We start from the raw sequence: 11,145 nt of genomic DNA on the forward strand, positions 1-11,145 counted from the left end.
GAAGAAGTATTGCCATAGTGAAATAAGAAGAAAGTGGCACAATAAGAGTGGGAAAAGCTTTACTGAAGAAAGAGGAATTTGCTCTATTTTTTCTGCCTCACTGCTTGAGCTGGGACATCTCATCTCATCATATCCTACACTTGGACTGGGATATATACCATTGGCTCAACTGGTTCTCAGACCTTTGTACTCAGACTGAATTACACAGAGAATAAGATTAAGAATCTGAGGGTGGGTGGGAGTGAAAAAATGTCTTTTTACATCAATTTTTAACATGTGGGACAGACATGATATCCTATAGTTTAATGTAAATACGTCTAAGTGAAGTCAGGGCTAGGACACAGATTGGGAAATCACAGTTGGTGTTGAAATATGGGAGTATATAAGGCTACTTTTCCATTACCAAAATAGAAATAAAATTTAAATAAAGACAACCTTTGACACTTGGAATTAATGAAACTATTTGGGCTTATTGTTAATTATCCTTCCTCTAATTATTGATCAGTATTCAAAAACATTTACACTTCCAGCAGATGGCAAGCATGGGAAAAAAGAAAAGGGTAGCTGTTCACATGACACTGAAGTTTCAATTCACTAATAAAAAATAAGCCAACCATATGAATATTTCCAAATACCTAGATGTCATCTAAGTAAAACATAAAAGTGATATAATGCAAAGAAAAATAATTTTGTATGCTTTCCATCAACTTGGTTTTTTGTTCTATGCACACAATAGACACAATAGTATTGAAAGCTTCTGTGACATTGATACTCTAGGAAAATCACAGTGTCAAATCCTAAAATTCTGGTGTAAGGCTATTTTCTTTTTCTTTTCTTTTTTTAAATCAGCACCTATTTATTATCTCACAATTCTATTCATCAGAAATCCAAGTACAATGTAATTTAACTGTGTCTTTTGATTAAAGTCTCACAAAGCCCAAATCAAGGTGTCTGCAAGTTTGTATTCCTTGCTGGAGGCTCTGGGGATATATACACCTCCAAGTTCATTCAAATTGTTCCCTCAGTTTAGTTCTTTGTGTTTACTGACAACTATTTTCGACTTGAAATATCACTCCTATCTTTTTAACAGGCCTGGTAGAGACTGAATGCCTTACTGTGGGTCACCAAGTAACCATGAACTTCAAACTGAACATCATAAAATTAGTTATTATCTGATGCATTGAATCATTAAAATTGGATATGAAGAATGGCATACCAAAGATTCGGTGACTGTGCCGGTTGAGAGGCAGCAACCTTAAAGCAGCAGTTGATAAATGATGCCTTCTCCCCATAGCCAGGAACCAATGGGTAGAGATGGAAAGTGACCTTCTCACTATTATATTTAACAATTCATAGAAGGAACTTTTGCCTCCTGCTATGAAAATATTGGGGTTTGATGGGATTGAAAGTCTTACTACTCTAATGCAGAATGCTTCCACTAGGGAACAGTCATGTTTTCATTAAATTGGAAGCTAAGACTGATTCTTAGCCATTTGAGGCTCCTCATGAGCTTATAGGCACAGAAAGAATAACTTACTGGCTGGGGTGATTGATTCTTATTACCAAAGGGAAATTTGGTTGCTGCTACACAATAAATCCAAGGAGGACTATTACTGGAACTTAATGGATTCACAGAGGTACCTCTTTTACTCTCACCAAATAGCCATGATCAATGAAAAACTGCAATAAATATAAGATTGTCAAAGACTCAGATTCTGCAGTGATAAAAGTTTGTGTTATTCCACTAAACAAAACAAAGCAAACACAGCTGAGATGCTGCAGAGAGCATAGGAAGACAAGGAATTTGTTGTGGAAGAAGAAAAAAATGATTATCAGCTTAGGACTCATGGGCAGCTAGCAAATCAGAGGCTGAAGAAGCTATGCTTTACTTTGCTTCTTTTCCCCTCCTACCCATTCCCATTGCCTTAAATAAAAAAAGAGTAATGGTGGTAACTAACATTTTATTTTCCAGTGGAAATGTCATTGAATTGACATTATCCTGCAATTAGACGGTAGATGATGGGAATTTGTGTCTTCTCTATGTTGGGGACATTAATATTTTACCTGGACACAAAATAAGAGTTCATCTTGAGGAGAAAAAGGAATGGGCTTTGCTGGATATTCCCTGCCTTGTTCTCCAGAGCCACTCCTCACTCTTATCCAGTCTGCTTGTAACCGGGAAGTTAACCTTTGTGAACTGCATCAGTGCACTCCTTTCCCTCTGGCTTGTAGTTGAGTTCAGCTGTGTCTTTTTTTAAACTTTGGTAAAAGGACAAAACTCCTGTTAGAGAAAGTCCTCATCTATAGCTAGTCTTCCCAGGTTCTGGGAATCATTCTTTCCCCTTGTATCATCAAAGCTAGGGACTATAAGTGTTCTTCAGTGTTGCTAGTCCTAGTGAGCTTCATTGAGATTTGTTGGTTTCTATTAACTTTTATTGTATCTTAGTAAATTGTCCCTTTATTACTCTTTTCATTATCTTGTTTGAGAGTGCCTTCTATTTTCTGTCAAGACCCTGAATGAAACATCAAGTATCAATTTCCCCCTATCTACCCTGAGTACGTTCTAGGATCTGCAAGGCCAAGTCATATTACCTTTTATCCAAGCCAAAAACCTAGGAGTCATCAATGACAAAACCTCTTACACTACATATCAAAACCATAACTATATTCTATCAGTTTTATACCAAAATATTTCAACGTCCTTTATTTCTTTCTTTCATCATTATCAATTTCCTAGTCCAATCTACTGTCATTTTTTTGCTCGAAATACTGAAATAGCCTCCTAACGGGTCTTACTTCCTTCCCTTTGGTCCTGCAATAATATATTTTCCTCACTGCAGCCAAAGTGATCTTTTAAAAATACTAATCTGTTCCCTTCCATGATCCTGATTGAAATCCTTCAATGATTTCCTTGGCATCATATTCTCTATCTTGTGTCATAGAGAGCTGGTCAATCATCTGCTTCCAGTTATTAAGTCCAGAAATTTGGTTTAAATCTTTAATGAGCCAGGCCATTCTCTCGGCACTTTTACCAACACAATTTGATAAACAATGCATCTTATGGCAGGGAGCTTCCTTTAGGATCCTGTTCTTTCACATATTCTCTATCTTGTGTCAGTGTCACCTTTAAACTTATTTCAAATTTAGCTATAGTTTAATAGTTGTTCATGCAAGAAAACCCTGAGTTACTCTTTTTTATTTCATTTTCCTTGCTAGCTATTCTCACCTATTTATGCTTTCAGTTGAACTTTCAAATAATTTTGTCAAATTCCAAAAATAAATCTTTGGGGATTTTGATTAGAATGAAGTTAAACCAATAAATTTAATAAGGAGACTATTTATTTGTAATCCTTTTTCTTCCCTTTCCATGTACTCAGCTCTTTTTTGTATCTGTTCATTAATTTTTGTGGTTTTCTTCATAATGAATCCAGAAATTTCTTGTTCCGTGCTATTTTATGTCCTTGTTACTATTATGAATAGACTATTTTTCACCTGTCTGTATTACCTTTTTAATTACTTGTTGGTGATATAAAGAAAAGCCACTGGATTTTGTTTATATTATGCTGAATCTTCTTGTTGATTTTTTAAGTTTTCAATCAATCCACTAGTGTTTTATACATAAAATCTCATGTCATAATAAACATAATTTCATCCTCCTTTAGAAAATGATATTTGCTATTTGTTTCACATATTCTCAGATAGTGACCAGAATGTCTAAAACAACACTGAATAGCTACAATAGCCAGCATCTTTTCTTTTGTTTCACCATTATCCATGGTGCTGACTATTTAAGATAAATATGTAAAGAATATGTCTCTTTTCCTAATTTTTATATTTTTAAACAAGGAACAGATGTATAATTTTATTGAATTCCTTCTGAATATTCTCATTCTTTATTAAGAATCAGTTCTTTAATTTTTTAGCCACTGTTATTTTCTAATTATTGCACCTGTTTTTTCCACTTTAAAGGTTTGTATTATTGTCTTATTTCTAAACTCTTGATAAATATTTAGTTAATGTGTTTTCTTCTTTTTAAGAGAGTATTTAGGGCTATGGATTTGACTGGGTACAGTTTTGGCTACCAAAATTAATCAACAATCACTGCTAGTAGGTAATCAGTGATATCAGGAACAGTTTTTAACCTAACCCAAGAGAAAGAGTCTAAAGTACTTCCCCCTTTGTAGGAAGTTTATACTCTTAGATAAGTGACTAGAGATCATATGGTGTGAAGTTATTAAAAGTCATCAACCTCTTATCCAAGGTTAGTTCTTAGTGAAGTATTGTAGTTGTATATGGTTGCTTAAATTTTTGTGAAAAAAGCAGCACATTAAAGGTTTGAAATTGCTATGGGCCTGAAGGCTCTTAACACATAGTTGAATTTACATGCAAGCTAATTATGGGGTGTCTATAAAATATTAATTGATATAATATCAAAAGAAGAGTAAAATATGAGATTATAAAATATAAATGTGTAGACATGGGAGTAAGGGCAAAGCTAAGTTCATAATTTTAGATCTATTGCAGGTATGCCAAAGTGAAATAAGTAGTGGTAATTGTTCATATTAAGTATCCCTCAAATGAGAAACAGTGGTTGAATATGGTAAAATTTATTATAGAGTTGTAGAATTCACACAACCTAAATTCCTCATAGCATTCAATACTTACAGTTTTGTGGATTTCACAATACAGTTATCAGCGAGAAAGAATCACTGCATTAGTGAAAATGACTTCTTTTGAAAGATTTTTTCACATACAAGTTTGATTTATCACAGAGCACCTAACAGAAATGCAAAGATGTAATTTCTAAATTCAGGAAATTTTCAAAAATAAAAAAGAAAATGAAACTTAACAATGTTAAGAGATTTGACATGCTTCACACAAAAAGGACAAAAAGAATTTTAAATATTTTAAACTTAAAACATGTTCTATTGTATGACTGAAAAGCTTGCTTTAAACACACACACACACACACACACACACACACACAAACAGAAAGGATGCAATACATTGTCAGGATGTTAGCTGATGCTGCTTTCAGAAATCTAAACTTTATAAATTCAAAAAAACATAAGAATTATTTAATTTCAGTTTCAAACAGCAAGCACTGCCAATTAAATTAAAAATTGACATAAGCTTGCAGTGGTTAGTAGTTTTTTTCCCTTTTTTTTAGTATAAGCCATAGAGTAAATGTATGAGTAAATATATCTTGAATATCCCACACACTTTAATGTTGAAGTCATATTGTTAATCTCTGACTTCCTATTACTAAGTGTACTCTTTTTCTGTTGTCTCTCATTCTTGACAGATCTTGGTCTCAACAATGAATTCGTTGGGGAAGTGTCTAATCTTCCAACACTTATCAATGGCACGTTTGTTGAAACCTGTAAGGAAATGTACAAAAAAGTGGCTTTTTCATTTTTGTGTAAATGAAAATATATCTAGATTTGCTCTCTAGTTTTTCCCATACTCCACCCATACTCTCCTTCACTGTCTCAGTAACACAGGGTGAAGGAAGGTATACATTACCTACCCAGCAAAAGGTCTCTTCTACGAAGGCGGAAGGACTTGCGGTTGTTGCAAAGTTGGTAAATAAAGATGCCAAGGTTACTAACATCACGAACCTCTTCCACAGCAACCAGGTCTTCATGAACCACATAAGTGTGAGGCAGGTATTTGCCACTCTAATTTTTTTTAAAAGATTGAAATGAGAAATTCTTAAAAACACTATTAAATACTCACCTATAGTAGATAAACCTTTTTTTTTTAAAAAAAAGGCTTTATTTTTGGAACAGTTTTAGATTCACAGCATACTTTTTATTTGAAAATTATTTCAGTAAAATGGAATATTTTGGCTCAAATAATTAATTTTTAAAATGAGGAAGCAATATTATTTGGAAATGCTTATGTAAAAGTTTGACATCCAAAATACATACTGCCAATTTGCCAAAGAGCTCCACCAGATTCTTTGGAGTCATAACAATGGAGGTATTGAGGGGCATCAGATAGCAGTTCCCCAGCAGCAAGTCTAGGTAAGCAGTCATGCCCTGTTGGGGAGGGGAAAAAGTTAGGTGTGATATAGAGAGTATCAATGCTGCAGATTTTCCAACTACTGTTGGAACAAGCAGCTACAACCTTTCAAAATCAACTAATGTATATTCAAAGGAAAAGAATGAAAGAAGCTTTGCTGCAAAAAGTTGTACATTTATAAACAGATTTAATACATACCAATAAACTAAGGAAAAAAGAAATTTCAAGAATACCTATGAGAATGAGAGACTCACCTTTTCAAAGTCATGTATAATTGCTGCAGGGTCACTATCAGAGAAACTGGGGACAGGAACATCAATGATTGCGATGTTGTCATCCTCACGAATGTCAGCCTCTTCTGTCACAGGTAGGAAGTAGGGCTCTTCTCCTTGAAGGGAATTTGTAGGGTCCTCAGAATCAAAGAAGCACATCTCTCCACGGTAGATGGTACTCTAAAAGACAAAAAAGGAGAATCAAAACTTTCTAATACTTACTACCATAACATTTGAATCATTTCTCATACTCATGTCAATTCATTGTACTATTTGTCAAGCTGAGGATTGGTGATTACAGTTATCACCATAAAGACAAATCCGTTTTATAAGCTGAAAGGTGATTTGAAACTTTTCCTAAATCTTCATTTCTTTGGTGAACACCACAGAATTATTTTTAAGTTGCCACTAAATGTATAGCAGCTAGTAACCCAAATGATAGGAATTTTAATTATTATTACCTTGGGCATGAAGTACTTGTAAATGCAGGCTCCACCAACAATAAGTCCTGCCAAGATGAATGAAAGGCCTAAGAGAGTAAGCATGCATCTCCCAGAGGAGCCCTCATTTTCCTTGGTGGCAACTCGAAGTTCCTATTTATTAAAAAGTAAAACCAAAAGCAAAAAAAAAAATTGCAATTTTAGACACATTGTTGCTTCTGTGCACCATTTACCTCCCTTGAAACCCAAGATATTTTAAAATGATGTTGTCATCCTAGCCTAAAATCATTTCAAGAACTTTCTGATATTTAATAGATGTGAAAATATCCAATTTATAATTTTTTTCTAGCATTTTCAAATCCAAATATAGATATAAAGTTATTTCAAAGTCCATGCTTATAAAATCAGCTGAAAATAACAATTCACTTATGCAATAAGTTATCCTCCTTAAATAAATGGAAGCTGTTAATTAGTTTTTGGATTGTGCAATGATATAATCACTAACATTCTAGAATACAATTATGTTTCTTTAGTATTTTTTGTAAATCAACTTGTTTGCCAACTTAAAGGTGAATTAATACCCTTTGGTTTATTAACTATTTTTGAAAAGGTGTTTTTTGAAAATTAAGTTTTATAAGAAGGAGTTCTATAAAGTAGGTATATACCATTTCCTCCTATTTTAGAAATTAAAATATTAAAGATGAGATATAATTCACAATGCTCTTAATTTCAATGAGTAATTAGGCTTCCTAATGTCACCCCATGTTCTATGGCTGTGTATTTCTTTAGTGAAATAATGTTTTCTAAGTTCTAGACAAAACACTAGATTTTAAAGAACAGCATTTGCGATAGCTAGGCACAAAAGCTGTGTGTGTGATAGTGACTATAAAATTCTCTTAAATCCTTAATTTTTTTAGTAACTGGAACAAGAAAGATCCAAAACAAACAAGTAACTGATTAGCTCTGTACTCTTCCCAGAGCAGTGGACCAAGGGGCCCCCCAATCCCATTCTTGTATGTCACAACATGGCATAAGCAGCATTAGTACAGAAGGGTAAAATAAACGAAGTCCACAAATCTAGTCTTTCTTTGTTAATCAGAGAGTAAACCATTCAGACTGCTATGTAAATAGAATTGTTTTAGTCTTTCAGGCCACTAGATCTTTTCTATGACAACTACTATAATGCTTATGGGATCAAATTAAACGTCAATTAATTTGGTGAAAACAAATACATGGATTCTAAGGAGAGGCAATCATTTCATAAATGGCTTCTCAAAAATGATTTTTCTTTAAAATTCAAAGAAATTTAGTATTCAAATTTTCTTAGCTACATTTTTTAACTTTAACACTACACAGGCTATAAAGTATGATTATGAATCACTGTAATCTAGAGCTAGAGGCTAAGAAATTATATTTTAGATGATAAAATGGTCCGGAAAAATGAAGTGACTTCCCTATAAGTTACAAAATGACTTATTCAAAAATCTCAAAAAGATGAATTTTTTTTCTTGTCACTGAGATGTGAGAAAAGCAATCTGCACTGCAATTTCATTTCTCCTTCCAATATTTCAGGGATTTTATTATTAAGCAAGGTCTAAGTATTAGAGTGTCAATTTCATAAAATTTCCCACCATAGTAAGCAAGGTATGAAAACTAAGTACTCATGGATGGATGATTGGATTAGAAATAAGGATTTTTTTTCATTTAAATTTACTGGACTTCAGTGTGGTAGGGGCTGTCACTTATCATAGCTCACTTCCCTCTGAACTGTATTTAAAGTCACTGTACACAACCTCTGACATACTATTCTGTTGTGCTCAATTTCTGATAAGCTAATCAATATATCACAATATAATATGCCAAATATTATTGAGTCAATGTCTTACAGTGGCCAGGTCAGGGTCCTGTGGAAACTTCTCAAACACTTAACAGAGAAATATAATCATACTGCATATGCTCATTCTTGTTTATTCCTCATCACACCACAGGCCTGGCATAAGTATTGCTTGCATATTAACTGAATTCAACTACAAATCATGAAGTCTGTGGTAGAAAGGGAAAAAAAAAGGATTACTATCTGGCTGTATTTAACTACTGGCATCTAATTAGACCTCCCCCAAAAATCTGGCCATATTTCCCTTACAAAGTAAGTGGGACAATTACATATTTGACCTTCTGTCATTTAATCAAAACCTCAACAGTGCAAGGGGTTACTTTCAAATTACGAAATGTGTAATACACAAAAGCTAGTTTGATTGCTTGGTTAACTATTTAAAGTTTCTGTGATAAAAATTCTGCAAAACACATTAGCATTTCAAATTGTGCACATAATCAGTTTTACTACATGGATTCTCATTTCACTCAATGATCTTTCCAAATTTCCACTCTGAAAACAAAAGTTTAAACTTTATAGAGAGAACAAGACAAGTTAGGACAGATCTGCAAACTTCAACACTGCATAGATTTTGCAGAACAAGAAGAAAAATATGATTGTGTCTTATAACATTGAGATTTAAATGAGGAAAACGTGGAGTAGTTTACAAACGCTGAAAACATGTTAGATAGACATTTAAAGGAAGTTGAACTGAATAAACAACTGGTAACATTTTTAGGGGGGAAACTCCCCTAGTTGCTGGCAATGCTAGATTAAATCACAAGGTCGGACCTCCTTAAGATCTTTCCATGGGGGAGGGTGGGTAGAGAGTATATCGCTCAAAGGATATTGAGCAAAAACCCTCAAAATTTCTTTCTGCGAAAGATGAGTGTTTTCTTTAGGAAATGCCACTCCGAAAACATGCAAGGCTCTTGCATAAGAGAGCACAGTGAACATTTCAAATTCTAATTAAGACCAACTTCAGTTTTGACAACTCCTTTACCGAATGCTTAACCCCTCTTATCTCCTCCAGGGAGAAACTGAAAATATGCACAGGCAGGCATACATATACTTGCCCCAACCTATACCGGTCAGGGTCAGAGCTGCCCCTTGTCCCCGTCCCACCTCTGCAAACACTCAGCAATCCTAGAAAGACTTAGATTTATCGAACTTTATATACGTCAAAAGTAAAAATAATTAAAACTCGTGTTCTTGCTCACCCTGCGATTCCTCTCCTCCCCTGTGGAGGCTGTGGACGCCCCCGGAGCTGACTGGGTGGTGTGACTCTCGTTGATCCCCAGCCACCCACATGTTCCCTAGGAGAAGGTGACTTCGTGTCCCAGGGGTTCTCCTCAAACTCCCTCCAACATCCCTCTGCGATGTAGAGAGTGGGCTGGGACAGACGGAACGTGGCGCTACGCGCGGAGATGCCAAGGGGCGTGGGGCACAGCAAGCGGAACGTGGCGCGAATAGACAGAATGGGGGCTACTGGGCAAACCCAATGGGCAGTGCAGAGAGGACTGCTTGGGAACACAGGAGCTCCGGAGCAGTTTACTTTTTGTCCTCAACCACCTACCCCTCTCCCTCCCCGCCAACCTTCCTCTCCCCACCTTCCCGACCCTGGCAGGCAGTCGGGGGTGAAGTGGGGACCGCTACCTTGCCGGTCAAGATCTTAGCTCGGACTGTACGGCTTACGAGGGCCTCCACGTCTTGCTGAGCCTCCTCTTTTTGCACCGCCGTGGGTGTATTGAAGGCGATTTTCACCATGGTGAATCTTCGGGCTGCGCGGTAAGGCGCGGCTCGAATCAGTGTCCTGGGCTGCAGGTTGGAAGAGGAGAGGATCGCGCTAGCCCTAGCAGCACCTTCTTTCTCCCCCGCTTGCCTTACACTACTGCAAACTCAGGTCTGGGGATACTTATGACGCAGCCCCAAGCTGGGTGGGATACCGTGGGCGGGCCCAGGGAGGGGCCGAAGGAGGAGCAAGAGGGGGCCCAAGTGCTGGAATGGGGGTGGGGGTTGCCAGTGAGAGAAGAGGAGGCGGGGTAGAGCTGAGGGCCGGACTCAGAAGCCTCACCTGCACTCCAGGCGTGCTCCCACCAGTTCTCTGCTCTCCCAGATAAGAGCAAGATAGGAAGGAAGCCTGCCGTGTCGTGTCTTTCTGCCTCTGTCCAGGCCACAATAGCCCCTGACCCTGATTCTGTTTTCCCAAACTTGGACCTGGACTCCCGCGGGGCAGGGAACTGTAACTTGGCACCAGTTCAAACTTCCTCCTCTCTGCACCCACCCAGGGCCCTAAAGCACAGTTCCAGGGCTGTTCTGTACGTTTACAATAATACCTTCCCTTTAAAGAACACTCAGAAGCACGTTTATAGTTGCTTGGTTTGCTCTCTCAACACGTTTTTCTTTTCATTCCTTGACATTTGTTTGTTTTGTCTTTTTAATTTCCCAACCTAGAGCAGTGCTAAATCAGAAATATAGGGTGCCTGCCTCCTCCACTCCCCATTTTGCAGGTAGGACATGACGAGACGCAGAG

The 11,145-nt window shown here is 36.7% G+C and overlaps 1 protein-coding gene across 4 annotated transcripts; it reads right to left on the reverse strand.

Annotated features, from left to right (window-relative positions):
• Positions 1-4,595: 4,595 nt before the first annotated feature.
• Positions 4,596-10,650, reverse strand: ITM2A (integral membrane protein 2A). Of its 4 annotated transcripts, XM_015251199.3 has the most exons (7): positions 10,269-10,515; positions 9,833-9,928; positions 6,761-6,892; positions 6,282-6,479; positions 5,934-6,044; positions 5,531-5,681; positions 4,596-5,381 (listed from the first exon to the last, which is right to left on the reverse strand). In XM_015251199.3, the coding sequence occupies exons 1-7, from the start codon at positions 10,377-10,379 to the stop codon at positions 5,293-5,295; spliced, it is 888 nt and encodes a 295-aa protein (XP_015106685.1). In that variant the 5' UTR covers positions 10,380-10,515; the 3' UTR covers positions 4,596-5,292. The 4 variants fall into 4 exon arrangements, with proteins under 4 accessions (XP_015106685.1, XP_006218353.1, XP_031527429.1 ...); XM_006218291.4 differs by lacking the exon at positions 9,833-9,928 and having other exon boundaries at positions 10,269-10,650; XM_031671569.2 differs by lacking the exon at positions 9,833-9,928 and having other exon boundaries at positions 10,308-10,515.
• Between the last annotated feature and the right edge of the window lie 495 nt (positions 10,651-11,145).

The sequence above is a fragment of the Vicugna pacos genome, chromosome X (genome assembly GCF_048564905.1).
Source record: "Vicugna pacos chromosome X, VicPac4, whole genome shotgun sequence".
Lineage (NCBI taxonomy): Eukaryota > Metazoa > Chordata > Mammalia > Artiodactyla > Camelidae > Vicugna > Vicugna pacos.

What these genes read in the sequence shown, in the direction of transcription:
- ITM2A (XM_015251199.3), bottom strand. Translation starts at nt 10,379, where the DNA reads ATGGTGAAAATCGCCTTCAATACACCCACGGCGGTGCAAAAAGAGGAG. An exon ending in GGGAGGAGAGGAATCGCAGG is followed by an intron (nt 6,893 to 9,832) that starts GTGAGCAAGAAC and finishes TTTAATAAATAG; the next exon opens with GAACTTCGAGTTGCCACCAA. An exon ending in ACAAGTACTTCATGCCCAAG is followed by an intron (nt 6,480 to 6,760) that starts GTAATAATAATT and finishes TTTGTCTTTTAG; the next exon opens with AGTACCATCTACCGTGGAGA.